We start from the raw sequence: 21,228 nt of genomic DNA, 5'->3' as shown, positions 1-21,228 counted from the left end.
TCCATAGAATACTTTTCCAGAACTGAGCTGGCTTCATGAGGTGTTTTTCAGCAAATTTAACTCTGGCCTGTCTATTTTTGGAATTGATGAATGGTTTGCATCTAGATGTGAACCCTTTGTATTTACTTTCATGGAGTCTTCTCTTTACTGTTGACTAAAGGCTACTTTACATGCTGCGACATCGCTAGCGATCTTATTAGCGATGTGAAATTCTAGATCGCAAGTGCGACCTGTCGAGATCGCACATGCGTAAAATGACCTATGTACGATCTCGAAAGATCGCACTTGCGCTCTAGAATTTCACATCGCTAATGAGATCACTAGCGATGTCGCAGCATGTAAAGTAGCCTTTAGAGACAGATACACCTACTTCACTGAGAGTGTTCTGGACTTCAGTTGATGTTGTGAACGGGTTCTTCTTCACCAAAGACAGTATGCGGCGATCATCCACCACTGTTGTCATCCGTGGACGCCCAGGCCTTTTTGAGTTCCCAAGCTCACCAGTCAATTCCTTTTTTCTCAGAATGTACCCGACTGTTGATTTTGCTACTCCAAGCATGTCTGCTATCTCTCTGATGGATTTTTTCTTTTTTTTCAGCCTCAGGATGTTCTGCTTCACCTCAATTGAGAGTTCCTTAGACCGCATGTTGTCTGGTCACAGCAACAGCTTCCAAATGCAAAACCACACACCTGTAATCAACCCCAGACCTTTTAACTACTTCATTGATTACAGGTTAACGAGGGAGACGCTTTCAGAGTTAATTGCAGCCCTTAGAGTCCCTTGTCCAATTACTTTTGGTCCCTTGAAAAAGAGGAGGCTATGCATTACAGAGCTATGATTCCTAAACCCTTTCTCCGATTTGGATGTGAAAACTCTCATATTGCAGCTGGGAGTGTGCACTTTCAGTCCATATTATATATATAATTGTATTTCTGAACATGTTTTTGTAAACAGCTAAAATTACAAAACTTGTGTCACTGTCCAAATATTTCTGGACCTAACTGTATATGTATATATATATATTATCTATCTATCCAAATAATTAGGAGGTGTTTTTTTGTGGCACTTTGTATTTCATGTTAGTGTCAATTAATTTAGTAATCTTCAAAGTATCACTTTTTATGTCCTTAGAACGGATAGGCATGCGAGATAGATGATGGATATCATTTACCATATCTCTACGTTGTTTCATGAGTGTCATCGTGTACATGTTTCTACTGTGTGCTCCAGCTAGTAAAATCCCTGGTAACTACCGTATACACGCAGGTTCCTGGAGCTAATGTGTGACATCAGCTGCTGCGGAGTATGGTTTGTGAGAGCCACAAAATTAAGTCACTGTTTTCTTTCATCAAGGTATGGTTTTTGACTACCACATGGTTACCAGGGATGATATTGGCTGGGTGCCCTGGAGAAATACAACTGCCTAAGTATTGGACCCATAGAGAGCTAACCTAAAAATGTTTAAACCACTTCCTCTGGATTTAGGACTAATCACAAGTGGAAGTGTCAGGATCTGTGGCATCCATCACATAAGTATTGCACACATTGATCTTACTTCCCATTCCCTACCATGGGCGTACCTATACATCTTGGAAGGGAAGTAGTTCCCAACAAAGGATGTATAGGTATGTTGTGATGATTGCACGTGCTGCCGTAGACTCGGCTTTCCCGACAGCTGAGCCCTTGCCCTCTCAGCCAGGTCTCAGCCAGGGACAGTCCCCAGCTGTTTATCTCCCTAAATGCCGAGATCAATATGAATCATGGCAGTTAGGGATTGGGAGAGGGATCACTCTCCCCTCTGATTGGTGCCCTCGTGATGTAATCGCGAGGGCCTGATCGTCGTCATTTTGACCTGAGGTCGTCATGCCAACTTCCAGATCACCTGCCTAAGGAAGACATCAGGGATCATCCCTGCAGCATGATCATACTTTCACAGTGTAGGTCTGATAACTGCACTACAGTTCAGCTGCGATAATTGTAAGACATTGTCCCATATAGACAAAAGATAGTACTCCGGCACTCAATACAAAAATGAAAAAGACAAGTCCAGATGCAATTATTCTGTTTTTATTGGTTCAAACTTGATCTTCAAAAAATGGCAGCGTCCAATATACGTTTCGGCTATTTCATGCCTTTTTTCAATAAACTGTCTGAATGACATAGACAAAATAAAGAATTTTTACAATATGATACATAACAGAAATATATTTTTTTAACATTATTTTGACAAGATAAAGAGAATAAAAAAACCCAAAGGCAGTTATTCAGTATATATAGTATGTAGGAGAAAACAAAGTGATCTAGATATAATAAGAAAAAAGAAAATAAGGAGAATATATTAATGGAACAGAAGAAGCGTGAAATGCCAATGTGAGGTAAAAGTGAAAAAAGGTGATGGGTGAAAAATGTATATATTATATAGACCACATGTTAATGTCAAGGACAAGGATAACACCTCAGTAAAAACTCACCATTATGGCATATAATTAGCTAGAATGTGACGATCCTATCAGTACAGTCCAGGATAAATAATGTCTCATCTATGGGTTAGGACTATAGAGATATAAAGTTTTTATATGTATATACAAAGCAAGAAAATATGGTTATGAATAAGATGTACATCATATCTGAATGACCAAAAAACTGTCAATTACCGAAGTGTCCAAAGATTCAAGAGCTGGGTTGTATGAGTCAAACCCGTGGTAACAGAATATAGCCACGCACTGCAAAAACAGAACTTCAGAGATACTTGGCGCCCTGTAAATATACTAAGTACATATCCATATAAATATATGTGTGTATCGTAGATAAAGGGCAACCAGCAGCAATACAAAACAACAATCAATGATGAATGGTAAAATACCTAGTCAAAGACCTGATGCCTGTATAAGGCTTATTGGAACAACAGGAAATGGCATTACCACCGAACCGTGGAAAAGTTAATTTTAAGTTTCTGCCTTTAAAATTCTGCAAGAATAAAGTATGGTGATAAAAAGTAATTCAAGGACACGATGTACTAAAAAACAAAACATGTAATGAAGAATATACCGTACCTGATAATTACTATGGCAACCTATGTCACAGGACTTGCATATATCACAGCAAAAAAAAAAAATTAGGGTTGATCCTGGATGATTACTCCTTATCAGGATACAACAAAAACCATGATTCAATGAGATATGGAAACCTGGGAAAAAGCCAAAGCTAATCAATATACTAAAAAAACATCTACCTGGCTAATGATCCTATCTGAACAATACACTTGTACACTTGCTGTATAAAGCCTGCAATATTCTTATGGGGAAATATAACACTGCTATGGGAATCTGCAATGTAAGGCTACATGCGCACGCTGCGTTTTTGACGCGTTTTTGCCGAGTTTTTTGGTGCAGTTTTGCTGTCAGAACTTTCTGACATTTGACTTCCCAGCAAAGTGTATGAGAAGTCAGATTTGCTATGCGCACGTTGCAGTTTATTTGTCAGCGTTTTTTATTAATCAAAACTTTGTGACAAAATAGATGCAGCATGTTCATTCTTTCTTGCGTTTTTGTGAACATTTGTCACCCATTGAAATCAATGAGGGCATCAAAAACGCAAGGAAAAATGCATGCTATCAAATTGGTGCATTTGGCATGCATTTTGCATGCGTTTTACCTGCGGTTTTGTCAACAAAAACGCAGCTCACCAACTTAGTTCCAGAATGACAAAATCAATGCTGGAGTGATTTTGCCATGCCGGTGTCCGTGTGTCGTGTCCGTGTATCGGTGCCTGTGTCAGTGTCGTACCCATGTCAGTGTCGATGCTGTGTCAGTGTCAGTGTGTTGCACGTGAGTGTCGGTGCCGTGTCAGTGTCGGTGCCTGTGTCGGTGTCTCTGTCTTTCTTGCGCTCCCTCTCTTTCCCCCCAAGCAGTACATGCTTACCGATCACCAACGGTCACACTGCTCCCCCACCTCTCATCTTCTTCCCGACCCGCTCATTAGCCTCATACATATTGACTCCTCCCCCATCTGCGATTGGTTGCAGTTAGACGAGCCCCCATGCTGAGTGACAGCTGTCTGACTGCAACCAATCACAGCCGCCGGTGGGCGTGTCTAAATCGTACAGCACTGAAGAGAGTCGCTCTATCAGCGGTTGAGGACTCAAGCTGTGACAGCAAATACCTGAGTGACAGCACCGCCGATCGCGCTTCTCGCTTCAGTCACTCGGATGGTTTGCTGTGACAGCTTAAGCTTTTTTTTAGATTTGGCCAGCTTAGGAGGATACCTGTTTTTGCAGGTAACTATTACTGTGAAGAATTATTAGGCAACTTCATAAAAAAACAAATATATTTCCATCTCACTTGTTTATTTTCACCAGGTAAACCAATATAACTGCAAAAAATTTAGAAATAAACATTTCTGACATGCAAAAACAAAACCCAAACAAATTGGTGACCAATATAGCCACCTTTCTTTATGATTATACTCAACAGCCTACCATCCATAGATTCTGTCAGTTGCTTGATCTGTTTATGATCAACATTGCGTGCAGCAGCCACCACAGCCTCCCAGACACGGTTCCAAGAGGTGTACTGTTTTCCCTCCGTGTAGCTTTCACATAAGTGACCACAGGTTCTCTATGGAGTTCAGATCAGGTGAACAAGGGAGCCATGTCATTATTTTTTCATCTTTTAGACCTTTACTGGCCAGCCATGCTGTGGAGTAGTTGGATGCATGTGATGGAGCATTGTCCTGCATGAAAATCATGTTTTTCTTGAACAATACCAACTTCTTCTTGTATCACTGCTTAAAGAAGTTGTCTTCCAGAAACTGGCAGTAGGTATGGGAGTTGAGCTTCACTCCATCCTCAACCCGAAAAGGTCCCACAAGTTCATCTTTGATGATACCAGCCCATACCAGTACCCCACCTCCACCTTGCTGGCGTCTGAGTCGGAGTGGAGCTCTCTGCCTTTTACTGATCCAGCCTCTGGCCCATCAAGAGTCACTCTCATTTCACCAGTTCATAAAATCTTTCAAAAATCAGTCTTAAGATATTTCTTGACCCAGTCTTGACGTTTTATCTTATGTTTGCTGTTCAAAGGTGGTCGTTTTTCAGCCTTCCTTACCTTGGCCATATCCCTGAGTATGGCACACCTTGTGCTTTTTGATACTCCAGTAACGTTGCAGCTCTCAAATATGGCCAAGCTGGTGGCAAATGGCATCTTGGCAGCTTCACGCTTGATTTTGCTCAATTCATGGGCAGTTATTTTGCGCCTTTTTTGCCCAACACGCTTCTTGAGACCATATTGGCTATTTGCCATGAAACGCTTGATTGTTCGGTGATAACGCTTCAAAAGTTTGGCAATTTCAAGACTACTGCATCCCTCTGCAAGACATCTCACAATTTTGGACTTTTCAGAGCCCATCAAATCTCTCTTCTGACCCATTTTGCCAAAGGAAAGGAAGTTGCCTAATAATTAAGCACACCTTATATAGGGTGTTGATGTCATTACACCACACCCAGAGATGCACATCACCTGATTTACTTAATAGGTAGTTGGCTCTCAAGCCTATACAACTTGGAGTAGGACAACATGTATAAAAATTATCATGTGATCAAAATACTCATTTGCCTAATAATTCTGCACACGGTGTAGTCATCTGATGTCTAGCTTGGCGAGCACAAGGGTCAGAAACGATTCTGGTAATACGGGTATGCTGAGAGTGGGGTAAGGACTTCTTGATGTGTAGAGGATGACTGCTAGAATAATGAAGAAGACTGTTTTGATCAGTGGGTTTAACAAAGAGATCTGTCGAGATAGTATGATCCGGATTATGTATAACCATAGTGTCAAGGAAATTAATTCTGTGTCTATCGTGATCTATCGTGAATGTTAAACCTGGCATAAAGATGTTAATTTCATTAAAAAATTATAATAATGCATCAACTGGTCCGTTCCAGATGATAAAAACATTATCTATAAATATAAATATTTCCATAGCGTGATATGGGACAGTGTCAATGGATGATTGGTGATGTATTTTTATTCAAAATATGCCATGAATATATTAACGTACGGGGGCGCCATGTGTGAGCCCATGGCGGTCCCTTTCCGCTGCACATAAAATTGATCACGGAACAGAAAGACATTTTCTTTAAGGAATATTTCAAGGAAGTCCCTACATAACTCTTTTTGTTCACTAAAAAAGTTGGAGAAATGCTCAAGAAACCAAGTAATCGCTTCAATACCAGCATCATGATTGATGCTGCTGTAAAGACTGTTAACATCCATAGTAACGAGAAGACTATTCTCCGGTAAAACAGATTTCCTTAAGTAACATGAGGAAATGGCTTTTATCCTTAAGGAATGATGGAATCAAAGGAACAAGAGGTGAGAGGATCTTGTCAATGAATTTGGCAAGAGGTGAAAGAATAGAGTCTGTGGATGCCACTGTTGGTCTCCCTGGTGGCTTCAATATATGGAGACTGAGTAAAAAAATGGAAAAATATTTTTAAAAAAATTAGAAAAATAAAGACTAAAAGAAAAAAAAGAAGTAGACATATTTGGTATTGCTGCATCCGTAACAACCGATGTATAAATCTGTCTCAATAGATAACTCTCCAGTGAAGACTGTAAAAATAACTTAGTCAAAACTATGTGTTTTTATCATACAGCTGACAAAAAAGATGGTGTCTTGTTTCTCCAGGAGACTCACTTCTTTGTTGATTCCTATCCTAAATGCTTTTTTACTCGCTATACTAGATTCTATTTGGCATCAAACACTGAAAAAAACAGAGGAGTGGAATTCTACTTCATAACGTGTTCCGTCTTATACTAGAAAATATGTGCGCAGATTCAGAAGGGAGATATGTAATTCTATGGGGTACAGTACAATAAAAAAAAATCTTATTAATAGTTAAGCCCTCCAACATTACAATAAAGACTCTTAAAGCTATTTCATTCTCATTGCTAAACATACCCTTAAGTATTAATTTGGGGGGTGGACTTTAATCTCACCAAAGACCCAGAACTCGATAGCTCATTGAAAAATCATGTGAATATCTCTAAAACTGAAAAAAAAAGCTTTATTAAACATATTTTAATTGCACAGACTGACTGATACATGGAGAGAATCACATGGGTCCACTAGAGGATATTCTTACCTCTCTCAAATGTAGTTACCCATACTCCAGAATAGATATAATTCTGACAAACACAGTAAATTTACCATTTATGCTATCTTCTAGACATATCACCTGCACATGGTCTGATCATAATAGTGTGCTAACTGTCTTTAAACTAGGCTTTAGTACATTATCACTATAGAGATGGAAACTTAATTTTGTCGCTCCTAGCAAATCCTAAAATTAGAACGCAAGTAATGTTAGAACTAGTGAATTACTTCTCCACAAATCTCTCTCCAGATGTGTCAGCAGGGAACATATTTCTAGCCCATAAAAAATACATGACGGGCGTCCTCATAAGAATAGCCTCAAAGAGGAAAAAGACAGACTAAGTGCTCAAACAGACCTAGAAAAACAATTAGCTAAATTAGAATTGGCACTAAACGAATATTCGACCTTATAGGCCCCTTTACACACTGAGACTTTCTAGCGATCCCACCAGCGATCCCGACCTGGCTGGGATCGCTGGGAAGTCTCTGGTGAGCTGTTAAACAGGCAGACCTGGCCAACGACGCAGCAGCGATACGGACCTGCAGAACGACCCAGCTGGTCGTTGGGGACGTGTCAAAGCAGCTATTTGAAAGGGAAGTCTATAACGAACGCTGTCAAACACACCGATGTATTCTGTAAAGCGGGAAAGAAAGGACCAAAAAATGTTCCTGAGAGATGTGTAGCTGTAACAGGTTGAAAATGAAAATGTACATAAGATAAACTTGCATGTTTGTTAAAGGGAACCTGTCATGAGAAATGTCGCCTAAAACCTCACAGATTCCCCCTCTGCAGCTCCTGGGCTGCATTCTATAAAGGTCCCTGTTATGATTGTGGCCACTTTCTGACCTAAAAAAAGTGTTTATAAAGTTGTACCTTTTTTGCTTCTGATTCTGTAAATACGTCCCGGGGGCGGGCTGCCTGATGGCCGTTATTCTGCCCCCTGGTCCTGTATGCCGCCCCCATCGCTGATTACAATAATGCTGGACGCCGCCCCCTGCTACATCCATCGCCGCGCATGCCCAGTGCCCATCTGTCGGGGATGAGCACTGTGCCTAGCGTCACCGCTGGTGACGTGCACGCAGGGTTAAGATTATGGGCGGTGCTGTGATGTTTATTCCTAAGCAACCGCCCATAATCGCGGGGCCGCGCTTGCCCCCTCGGCCTGCTTCGTTCTGCGCAAGCGCGCTGCTGCTGACCCCCACGTCACCTCCTTCCCATCTTGCCCCGAGGCAGGAAATAGATGGGAGGAGCGGTGACTACACCGATCAGGAGGAGACGCGGAGATCAGATTACCAGCAGCGCGCTTGCGCAGAACGAAGCAGGCCGATAAACATCACAGCACCGCCCATAATCTTAACCCTGCGTGCACGTCACCAGCGGTGACGCTAGGCACAGTGCTCATCCCCGACAGATGGGCACTGGGCATGCGCGGCGATGGATGTAGCAGGGGGCGGCGTCCAGCATTATTGTAATCAGCGAGGGGGGCGGCATACAGGACCAGGGGGCAGACTAACGGCCATCAGGCAGCCCGCCCCCGGGACGTATTTACAGAATCAGAAGCAAAAAAGGTACAACTTTATAAACACTTTTTTTAGGTCAGAAAGTGGCCACAATCATAACAGGGACCTTTATAGAATGCAGCCCAGGAGCTGCAGAGGGGGAATCTGTGAGGTTTTAGGGGACATTTCTCATGACAGGTTCCCTTTAATGTATATAGATATTTATGCTATAACTTAAATGGCCACTAGGTGTCACTAGAGGGCAGGCACACTGCTAGACAGTAAGGGGTTACATTAGGTTTCCCTGGTAACGGAGACACAGAGAGATGGTTGAAAATTTCAGTCAGGATCTGAGGGACTGTGCAAGAGAAAGACGGATGTCATTTTCCCATGTTCGGATTTGTAGGATTGCCTGTTTTTTTTTTCTTCCTTTTGTGGACTGCTTACTCGTTTTTTTTCCTTGGAGCTCCTACTGTCCCTGACGAGGGGAATTCATCTGAGTGAATTTTTCTCCAGAAACTGTTTGGATAAAATCATCTAAGAGTGAATCAGAAGCAGTCTGAGGGGACGGACGCCATCTTGAGTGAAGTGTATAATAGTCAGTCAGGGACAGATAGATAGGATAAAGAAGAAGGAGGATTATTCTACAGATTATTTACTGAGTTATTTACTGAGAAGGAGCTGTGTTACTTGTTTATCTTGAGGCGTTTGCTCTGAACCGGAAGTTATTCGAGGTTAAGCTGTGTTGTGCTGATAATAAGACTATTCTGCCTTTGCTTCATCACACTGTCTGGGGGAAGTGAGGTACAGAATATTGAATAGAGGTACATGTACATATATTTGATTGTTGCTGACTGTATATGGGGAGGTGGCCGGGTACCCTGATTGCATTGTAAACATAAGGGGAGGTGGTTGTAAGATTATACCCTTGGAGGGATCACGTGCCATTATCTGTAGTAGTGCACCCGGGTAAGCCCCATTAATAGATAAGAGAGGGAGCGGTATAGTGGGGGAAATATAGTCCACTTCATCCCTACAGACCGACACTTGAAGTCCTCCAAGTTGCATAAACTGTCATTGTTTATTCCGGGCTGTTGTGGCCCATACATTGTAAGAGAACTGTTTTTTTTATATAAAGAAAATTGTTATTCACCATCTTTGTGTCCCTGGGTTTTCCATAGTGCCATCGTATCTTAATAGTCATAACGACTGGCATTCATTCGTTACATATTTGGCAACTGCAACCCGAGGTCGCACTGAATGCTCTGGAGGGGGATGCCCGCAAGGTTGTTCTGCTGAATCCAGAAGGTCAGCGAAAGACAGTGGATGAAATAATTCAGGTCTTGGAAAAGTCTTTTGACCATGTAGCAGCGGCTGGACAACTGCGAGTACAGTTTTTCGCTCGTACCCAGAGGACCGGAGAAAGTCTGATCCAGTATGGCATTGCATTGGAAGAATTGCATCAGGAAATTAAGAAGAAGTCGAATGTAACGGTGGGCGCTGAGGCCGAGGTTGATCGCATTTTACGGGATCAGTTCATTGAGGGGCTCCAAAATGAGATGTTAAGAAGTGAACTACTACTGAAGGCAAGGAGTACCCCTGGTGTTACCTACGCTGAAATACAAGAAGAGGCAGTGGCGCGGACCCTGGAGGTGAAGCCTGCCCCGAAATGGAGTAACATGCAGGTGGTTGACACAAGGGAATTGAGTCGAGACCCTGTCCAGGTACAGCTAGCAGTCTTGTAGAAGACTGTGGAGGGTCTGGCAGAACAGATGCAAAAAATGCAGGCTCAGGGGATGCCTTTGGCCTATCAAGCATCAATGGAACCCTGTACTCCAATGCCTGGACAAATGCTGCCTCCTATTTTGTAGATGCAGTCACTGCCTTATGCACAAGGAACAGCGGCCCGTCCCAGATCAGAGGCAGCAAGAAGTGGGATGAGAGGGCCTATCCAGTGTTGGAGATGTGGAGGGCTTGTACATCTGCAACGAGATTGTCAGAGGGGCAGAACAGAAGAAACTGACAGTGGTAAAAGGGAAGCCCTCGCTGTAGCCGGGCATACGGCGAGGCAGAACCCAGAACCAATGTCCGAACTTTGCTCAGAAGATCTGATTGCGGAGAGTCCTGTACTGGAGGTACAGTTTGCTGGGAAGAAAGTTGTGTGTCTGGTAGACACTGGATCAGAGGTAACAACTATGCCGGTAGAATATTTCCAGACGTACTTCAAGGAGGCTGCTAAACCAGAATCGGGGCATTTATTAAAACTGAAAGCGGCTAACAATGAAGAGATTCCAGTAGCGGGTATCGCATGGATGAAGGTGCAGCTATGTGGACAGGAGCTGGGAACCAAGGGAGTGATACTCGTGAAGACGCAGGCAAGGCCAAATCTCCCGGTGGTCCTAGGGATGAACATCCTGAGGGAACTGGATTCTCTTCTGTTTGAGCGCGATGGCCCAGGATACTGGAAAAGAGCAACAACTCATAAGGTCATGCAGAGAGCCCTACAGCAGGTGGTCTGTTCGTGTGGTATACAGAAGAGTTCAGCGGGAGGAAGAGCAGTGGGAGCTGTGTACGTCCCACGTAACCCCGCTGTAACTATCGCTCCGGGTCAAGAGAAGCTGGTGTTGATGCCAGTGGGGACCCATAGGAAGCTGAACGGTGTGGAAGTAATTTTGGAGCCAGTGAGACAGTCCGAAAGCATGGAAGGCTTCATGATCACCAGGACGCTGGTCACTGTACAAAATAGGAGGGTGCCGGTTAGGTGCCTGAATTTGCAGAGCCATGAGGCGACTTTGGTGGCGGGCTCAAAACTGGCTGATGTGTATGTGTGCAGTGGAGAAGTTCTCCACAAGAATCAGTTCACGCTGAAAGCGAATCGCCAGACTGCTTGGACTCTGTCGATGCAGGCAGGAGAAGAAGAGTCTCCCACGCCCATGTGGAATGGTAAGAAGATCATATAGCTGATGGGGATGGATACAACTCAGCTAACGCCGGAACAGGTGCACCAGCTACAGACTACCCTATGGGAATACCAGTCTGCCTTTTCCAGGAGTGATGAAGACTTTGGCTGCACAAAGGCGGTAGAACACGAGATACCCACCGGGGACGTGGCCCCAATTCGAGAGAGATATAGCCAGATTCCCCCGAATCTTTATCAGGAGGTCAAGAGTATGTTAGCGCAAATGTTGGATAATGGCGTGATCCGCCCGAGTCAGAGTCCCTGGGCTGCGCCGGTTGTACTGGTTTGGAAGAAGGACGGGTCTATACGGTTTTGTGTTGATTACCGCAAGCTGAACGCGCAGACCGTGCGTGACTCATACCCGTTGCCAAGGATTGAGGAGTCTCTGTCTGCTCTGGGAAAGGCAAAATACTTCTCCACATTGGACCTGGCTAGTGGATATTGGCAGGTACCCATGGCAGCTAAGGATCGTCAAAAAACAGCTTTCATCCTACCAATGGGACTCTATGAGTTTAATCGAATGCCTTTCGGACTGACTAATGCCCCGGCCACATTTCAGCGACTGATGGAGTACTGTCTAGGTGATTACAATTTTGAATCTGTGTTGATATATCTGGACGATGTAATTATATTTGGAGATTCGTTTGAGGATCACCTTAGGAAGCTCCGGCAAGTGCTACAATGGCTAAAGGACAATGGCCTCAAGATCAAACCCAAGAAGTGTCGCTTGTTCCAGACTCATATTGAATATCTGGGACATGTGGTGTCAGCGGATGGGGTGCGTCCGACCGAGAGCAAGATAGAGGCTATCCAGGAGTGGCCCACCCCCAGGACTGTGAGAGACGTGCGGGCCTTCCTCGGTTTGGCCGGATACTATTGTTGGTTTGTGAAGGACTTCGCTAAGATGTCTGAACCATTGAATGAGTTATTGAGGGGGACATCTCAGGGCCCCAGGAATCAGCCTATTCGATGGACCGACCGACAACAACAGGCGTTCGATTAAATTCGGGCCGCTCTCGTACAGGCACCTCTATTGGCATATGCTCGCTTTGACCGACCCTTTACTCTGTATACAGACGTAAGTCTGCATGGGCTGGGAGCAGTGTTGGCCCAAGAGCAAGAGGGACGGGAGAGGGTTGTCGCGTATGCCAGCCGGTCCTTACGGGACACTGAGCGCAACCCTAATAACTATAGTTCATTCAAATTGGAGATGTTGACCATGACCGAAAAATTTGCTGAGTATCTAGCAGGGTCAGAGGATCTTGGAATGACAGACAACAACCCGCTAGCTCATCTGGAGAACGCCAAACTGGGAGCATTAGAACAGCGATGGGTGGCGCGAATGTCCAAATTTAATTACCGGATTCGGTTCCGGTCCGGAAAAGAGAACTCCAACGCAGATGCCCTGTCACGGGTAACGCGAGATGCGCCAGGGTGTGAGGTAGACGAAGATCTCGAGGATACCGAGATTCCTGACCTGAGGCGATTACCTGAATTTGTAGATCTGGCACGTTCAAGTGGGGTGGTGACACGAGTAGCCAGATTGCTGGGGAAGACTCGTCAAGAATGGGCTGATCTACAGAACGCAGACCCTGGGCTGTCACGAGTAAAGGGGTGGGTGAATCAGAAAACTTGGCCTGATGTGAAAACTAGAGCTCAGCTAAGCTTGGAGGAGCAAAAGTTGTTACGGCAGTGGGACAGACTGACAATAGCAGAGGGAGTGTTGTATCGCTGGATCTACTTGCCGGCTGAGTTAGGATACCGATGGCAGGTGGTAATCCCATCCTCGGCAGCTCCAGACATTGCTCGCGAGGCCCATACCCAGGGTGCTTACCTTGGGCCTGAGAAAACATATCGATGGTTGCACCGATTTGTATACACTCCTGGCTTAGAAGAAGTTGTAAGGGAGGTGTGTGCTAGATACCAACCCTGCGAGTTGAATAAGTCCCCTGAACAAAGGGCCCCTGTTCAAACCATCGTGACATCTGCCCCGCTGGAGGTGTTAATGGTAGATTACCTGACAATTGGGTATTCTAGGAATGGGCATCATTCGTGCCTGGTGATGACTGATCACTTCACAAAATTTGCCGTGGTTGTCCCCACCAAGGACCAAACCGCTGAATCCGCAGCGGAAGCAATCTGTAAACATTTTATACCGACCTACAGGTGTCTACAACGGATACATTCAGATCAACGGGCTTGCTTCCAGGGTAAACTCATGACTGAGTTTCTACAGGTCTATGTCATCAAACAATCGCGAACGACACCCTACCATCCGCAAGGAAATGGGGCCTGTGAGCGGTTCAATCGTACGCTGCTACAGATGTTGAGGACTCTTGAACAGCAACAGAAGGCGAGGTGGACTGAGTTCATCCCTGAACTTGTGTGGGCTTTTAACAATAGAGTCCATAACACTACCGGGTTTACCCCTTACATGATGATGTTTGGGCGGCCTGGGAGGGAGGTCGAGGAACTGAGCTTGTCAGTACCTGGGGAACTTGAGTATCGCACAGCCAGTGAATGGGTTCAGAGTCACCAATGGAAGCTGCGGGAAATCCAAAGGATAGTGGGGGAACGAGTGCGGGACCATCCCCATCGAGATCGTAGACTGGTGCATGGAGATGAGTTCCTAGTGGGCGATAGGGTGCTTGTACGAGTTACTCGCCCAGGTGGAAAGTTGGACGATCAGTAGGAGGCTACACCTTACACTATGGTGGACAGACCATTTACAGGGGGAAATGTGTACACTGTGATCTCGGGCCCCGTCGTACGTTGCACCGGAACTGGTTGAAAAGGTGTATCTCCGACACACCTACATGCCCACCTGTCTCGCCTGATCCACCAATCACAGGTCGGCCAAATAACCTTGTGTGTGACTGCTGTGATGATTTCAGCAACTTGGCACCAGATGACCAAGATCCGGCATTGCAGATTCCAGTTGCTCCAGAGCTACCTCCAAGTGTCGTTGCTCCGCCAGACATGGAAATCGCCCCCACGAACACGACAGGTACTGAATTACGAAGATCTGAAAGGAGTACGGCCGGTGTTCCTCCGATATGGTACAACCCTGAAGAATATGTGCTGCATGTCGGGACGCCAAATCTTAAGTGGGGTGGAGTGTAACAGGTTGAAAATGAAAATGTACATAAGATAAACTTGCATGTTTGTTAATGTATATAGATATTTATGCTATAACTTAAATGGCCACTAAGTGTCACTAGAGGGCAGGCACACTGCTAGATAGTAAGGGGTTACATTAGGTTTCCCTGGTAACGGAGACACAGAGAGACGGTTGAAAATTTCAGTCACTATCTGAGGGACTGTGCAAGAGAAAGACGGATGTCATTTTCCCATCTTTGTGTCCCTGGGTTTTCCATAGTGCCATTGTATTTTAATCGATCAACGATCTCACAGCGGGGGCCAGGTCGTTGATGCGTTTCACACACTGCAATGTCACTGGGGAGGTCGCTATTACGTCACAAAACCGGTGACGTTACAGCGATATCGCTAGCGATGTTGCAGTGTGTGAAGGGGCCTTAAGATGCAAATAAAGACACTCTTCACCACACTCACAGAAAGGGCCATTAGATGGACTCAGGGCTCCTTATACTGCTATTGAAATAACATAGATAAAATGCTAGCACATAGACTCTGAGATCGCACCTTTACTCAGTTTTTTAATCCGAGATGATCAGGGACAGATAATGTCCCACCCTAATAAGATACAGTTAGGTCCAGAAATATTTGGACAGTGACACAAGTTTTGTTATTTTAGCTGTTTACAAAAACATGTTCAGAAATACAATTATATATATAATATGGGCTGAAAGTGCACACTCCCAGCTGCAATATGAGAGTTTTCACATCCAAATCGGAGAAAGGGTTTAGGATTCATAGCTCTGTAATGCATAGCCTCCTCTTTTTCAAGGAACCAAAAGTAATTGGACAAGGGACTCTAAGGGCTGTAATTAACTCTGAAGGCGTCTCCCTCGTTAACCTGTAATCAATAAAGTAGTTAAAAGGTCTGGAGTTGATTACAGGTGTGTGGTTTTGCATTTGGAAGCTGTTGCTGTGACCAGACAACATGCGGTCTAAGGAACTCTCAATTGAGGTGAAGCAGAACATCCTGAGGCTGAAAAAAAAGAAAGTAGTAGCAAAATCAACAGTCGGGTACATTCTGAGAAAAAAGGAATTGACTGCTGAGCTTGGGAACTCAAAAAGGCCTGGGCGTCCACGGATGACAACAGTGGTGGATGATCGCCGCATACTTTCTTTGGTGAAGAAGAACCCGTTCACAACATCAACTGAAGTCCAGAACACTCTCAGTGAAGTAGGTGTATCTGTCTCTAAGTCAACAGTAAAGAGAAGACTCCATGAAAGTAAATACAAAGGGTTCACATCTAGATGCAAACCATTCATCAATTCCAAAAATAGACAGGCCAGAGTTAAATTTGCTGAAAAACACCTCATGAAGCCAGCTCAGTTCTGGAAAAGTATTCTATGGACAGATGAGACAAAGATCAACCTGTACCAGAATGATGGGAAGAAAAAAGTTTGGAGAAGAAAGGGAACGGCACATGATCCAAGGCACACCACATCCTCTGTAAAACATGGTGGAGGCAACGTGATGGCATGGGCATGCATGGCTTTCAATGGCACTGGGTCACTTGTGTTTATTGATGACATAACAGCAGACAAGAGTAGCCGGATGAATTCTGAAGTGTACCGGGATATACTTTCAGCCCAGATTCAGCCAAATGCCGCAAAGTTGATCGGACGGCGCTTCATAGTACAGATGGACAATGACCCCAAGCATACAGCCAAAACTACCCAGGAATTCATGAGTGCAAAAAAGTGGAACATTCTGCAATGGCCAAGTCAATCACCAGATCTTAACCCAATTGAGCATGCTTTTAACTTGCTCAAATCCAGACTTAAGATGGAAAGACCCACAAACAAGCAAGACCTGAAGGCTGTGGCTGTAAAGGCCTGGCAAAGCATTAAGAAGGAGGAAACCCAGCGTTTGGTGATGTCCATGGGTTCCAGACTTAAGGCAGTGATTGCCTCCAAAGGATTCGCAACAAAATATTGAAAATAAAAATATTTTAGTTTGGTTTATTTGTCCAATTACTTTTGACCCCCTAAAATGTGGAGTGTTTGTAAAGAAATGTGTACAATTCCTACAATTTCTATCAGATATTTTTGTTCAAACATTCAAATTAAACGTTACAATCTGCACTTGAATTCTGTTGTAGAGATTTCATTTTAAATCCAATGTGGTGGCATGCAGAGCCCAACTCGCGAAAATTGTGTCACTGTCCAAATATTTCTGGACCTAACTGTACATAAGATCTTCCATCATTTTATCTAAAGCTATATAGCAATAATCTTAGCTTCTCCCAAACAAAAATGGATGAATTTTTCTTATCTCTCACAACTACCTGTCCTAACGCCTGGACATGCAAATACACTACACTCACTGATAACTGAAGATGAAATTGGTGACACTATTAAAAGTCTAAAACCAGATTAAGCGCCGAGCCCCGATGGGCTAACAGACCTTTACTATAAAAAGTTTCCTGACATCTTAAACCCCCATATTAATGCGTTTTGTAATAATATGCTACAAGGCCAATTATGCCCCAATAATTATATACGGCCCATGTTTCATCCCCAAGCCAAAAAGAGATCCACTATTCAAGAAAAATGACATACCCATTTCCTTGCTGAATATAGATCTCAAGATTTTTACACCTATCATAGCCAACCGAATAAACAAATGCTTTCCAATCCAGATCTAGAGGGCTTTATATAATCTAGACAAGCTCCAGACAATATAAGCAGAAATCTTGACATTATTCCCACTCCCACTCTCACACCATTTCCTCATCTCGCCCCCTATCGGTCGGTGTCCCCCAAGGTTCAGTTTTACGACCCCTGCTGTTCTCCATCTACACCTTCGGCCTGGTAAAGCTCATAGTCACACGGCTTTCAGTATCACCTCTATGCTGATGATACACAGATCTACCTCTCTGGACCTGACATCACCTCCTTACTAACCAGAATTCCACAGTGTCTGCTATATTTCAAAAACTGAACATGGACAAAACAGAATTAATTATCTTTCCTCCTCATTAAACGCCCCAACTGACCTAGCCATCAATGTCAATGGCTGCTTACTTTCCCCAGTCCCATGTGCTCGCTGCCTTGGAGTAACTCTAGACTCTGATCTCTATTTCAAGACACAGATCCATGCCCTCTTCACCTCCTGCTGCCTCCAACTCAAAAATATTTCCTGGATTCGTACATTTCTTTCCCAAGAAGCTTCAAAAATCCTAGTGCATGCCCTTATTATCTCCTGCCTGGACTATTACAACCTCCTGCTCTGTGGCCTCCCTACTAACAGTCTGGCACCCCTACAATCTATGTTAAACAATACTGCCCGACTAATCCACCTGTCCCCCCGCTACTCCCCGACCTCTCCTCTCTGCCAATCCCTTCACTGGCTTCCCATTGCCCAACTACTCCAGTTCAAAACACTAACCAGGACCTACAAAGCCATCCACAACCTGTCTCCTCCCTACATCTATGACCTAGTCTCCCGATACTTACCTGCATATAACCTTCGATCCTCACAAGATCCCCTTCTTTACTCCCCTCTCATATCCCCTTCCCACCATCGCATCCAAGATTTCTCCCATGCAGCCCCATACTCTGGAATGCTCTGCCACAACAAATCAGACTCTCGCCAACCTTGACAATCTTGAAAAGAAACCTGAAGACCCACCTCTTCCAACAAGCCTGCAACCTGCAGTAACCCTCAGTCTGATATAGCGCCGCACGACCATCTCTATCCTCACCTACTGTATCCTCACCCATCCCTTGTAGACTGTGAGTCCTTGCGGGCAAGGTCCTCTCTCCTCCTGTACCAGTCTGTGCCCTGTTTTGTTTATGAATATTGTACTTGTCCATACTATGTGTACCCCCTTTTCATATTTAAAGCGCCATGGAATAAATGGCACTATAAAAATAAATAATAATAATCATTCAGTATGCCAACAAATCCAATTCCTCAATAGTAATACTAGCCTTGGACATAGAGAAAGTAACATTTGACTACCCTGCCTCTCAGCTTGTCTGTGAGTAGTACTAGCATCACAGTGTGTGTGTGTGTATATATATATATATATATATATATATATTGTGACAAGGCAACCAGCCTGATAGTGAATGGTCGATATGTACCATGGAAGTGGTCTGATTCTGGAACTCCATGCTGGTACCTGTAGTGCCACAGGTTCTTAGAATGGTGTTCATACGGCCCAGTATCATGGATGGCCGGAGAGATGGGTGGGTCTGGCCATCCACATACCTCGCCCATGGGTGTGTTGGAGGTGTCACTGCTGACTTCTAAAATGGAGTCTAAAGTTTGGCATATGGCAGAGAGTGTGTATGTCTGTGAAGCAGCCAGTGTGGAGAGGCTGCTCATCTGCCAACAGAGGTATTGAAGCCTCTCTGAAGGAAACACCCCGAGAGAGAGAGTGAGAGAGGGTTCGCTACAGCTGACTGGGGGTCAGTGGGATACTCTTGGAGAAAGTGGTATCGAAACCTGCTGGGTTTTACCGTGAGTGTTATGGACTGTCATCAGTGTGTGACGTGGACTACAAAAGCAGTTTATGCTGTCCTAACAAACTGCTAAACTTTTAAAAGAACCGTGTTCCTGTGTGCTACCTTGGAGACCAGCAAAGCAAGTGAGTAACCCCCTGATGATGCCGTGTGTGAACTGTGTGCAACGTCACAATATATATATATATATATGTATAAAAATATATATATACATATATATATATATATATATATATATATATCTCATATACAGATATACAGTGGCATGTAAACGTTTAGGCACTCCTGGGTAAAATTACTGTTATTATGAACAGTTAAGCTATTTGAAGATGAAATGATCTCTAAAAGGCATAACGTTAAAGATGACACATTTCCTTTGTGTGTTAGATAGAAAGCAAATAATTTTAAAATGTACAAGATAAAAATAACAAAAAAGGAAGATAAACCAATGCAAAAATTTGGGCACCCTGCATGGTTAGGGCCTAGTAACACCTGATTTGGCAAGTATCACAGCTTGTAAACGCTATTTGTAGGTAGCCAAGAGTAGATGGCCAGTCCAATGTTGCATGTGTGTGCCACAGTGTTCAGTATCAAATGTGGCGTGCATATGCTCAGAGTCTAAGGAACAATTAAAGGGCTGGCGGCCCAAGCACTGCAGTCTCTGGGAATCTGACCGGGGACCAGAGAAAAGTGGCATTGAAGGTTTCCAACCCCAGTGGTACAGCCTTGTATATGCTTTTTTAAGAACACTAAATGGAGTCAACATTTCAGTATCTGAAAAAAAAGTAGCTAGAGGTACCTTGTGAACAACCTAATTTTTAAAATGTTTAAGATGACATTTATTTTTATGATAGATGCAAATTGGTAAAATGAATGCACATTTATAACACAGCGCATGTATGGTTTGTTGCAGCTGCCATTAGAAATGAAAAAGAAATTAAAGAAACGGATAAAGCATGAGCTCCAGAAGACAAGTCACATGGAAGAAAGCGAATGCGAGCTGATTGCGGATCTCTGGCAGCTTCCCCTTGAAAAACGGTGGGAGGTTTACAGGTACATTCATTCACTTGTTTGTTTGGTTGTATGTTTTGCTTCTATAGCACTAGAAAATTCATTAACGCTGTACTTGTGTTGTTTACTATAGGATTTCTTTATCTCAGACACAGAAATTCACATACAAACAACATATTTCTAAAATAGAATAAATATTCCCACCTGAGCAACAACTTCATAGGCCAGCAAGGGACCTTGTGATAAAAAAATATCTAATAGGAGATACACTCAGGCATGTGAACAAACTCTAGTGGTATATATCCATATATAACAGAAAAACATGTACAATATACTGGCACTCACAGTATGTGATCAAAACACCAACCACACTGCTTTTGCAACCAGGCATGTGTGTGGTTGATACATATGACAATGAAATGAAGTGTAGAATGACAGGAAAACAGACCATATCAATATAGCACAACAGGTCCCTCGCACATCCACTTTGTACTAAAGTCCATATTATACAATAGTCCAAACTGATGATATATCTGATCTGATATCTGATATATTTGATATGAAAAAAAAGGAACCATATTTTCAAAATGCTTTCAACCCAGTATGAGCGCAAGGCGCAGAAATTCAAGCACCGCTATACACCTTGGCATGCTATCAACGAAATTTATTGTCTGAGGAATGTTCCCTCACACTGATTGCATTTGGACACAAATCATCAAGATTCACAGCTGGCAGCTTCCTTTGCAGTTGCTGACCAAAGAACATCCCAGATGTGCTCGTTTAGAGACATCCAGAGATGCTGTAAGCCATAGAAGTAAGTTTAGGTCATGTAGGCTGGTCACAGTAGCACAAGCCACATGCAGACTGAGATTGTTATGCTGAAAATGGTTCCTGAGACATTTTGGAGAAATAACCATACCAATGCTTTCACACGGAATTTAATGTAACTCCAAGCTCTTAAGGCCCTGTCACACAC

At 43.8% G+C, this 21,228-nt stretch overlaps 1 protein-coding gene across 1 annotated transcript in view; it reads left to right on the top strand.

The window, feature by feature from the left end:
• The window catches only part of LOC142243895 (NFX1-type zinc finger-containing protein 1-like), a 267,452-nt gene that overhangs the window by 126,977 nt on the left and 119,247 nt on the right, over positions 1–21,228 (top strand). The window contains exon 8 of the mRNA XM_075316092.1: positions 20,155–20,294. Coding sequence (XP_075172207.1) covers positions 20,155–20,294 — 140 coding nt within the window. The remainder of the gene's footprint in view (positions 1–20,154; positions 20,295–21,228) is intronic.

The sequence above is a fragment of the Anomaloglossus baeobatrachus genome, chromosome 6 (assembly GCF_048569485.1).
Source record: "Anomaloglossus baeobatrachus isolate aAnoBae1 chromosome 6, aAnoBae1.hap1, whole genome shotgun sequence".
In the NCBI taxonomy this organism is placed as follows: Eukaryota; Metazoa; Chordata; class Amphibia; order Anura; family Aromobatidae; genus Anomaloglossus; species Anomaloglossus baeobatrachus.
The sequence above is the reverse complement of the archived record's forward strand: the minus strand, read 5'-3'. Positions and strand labels throughout refer to the sequence as shown.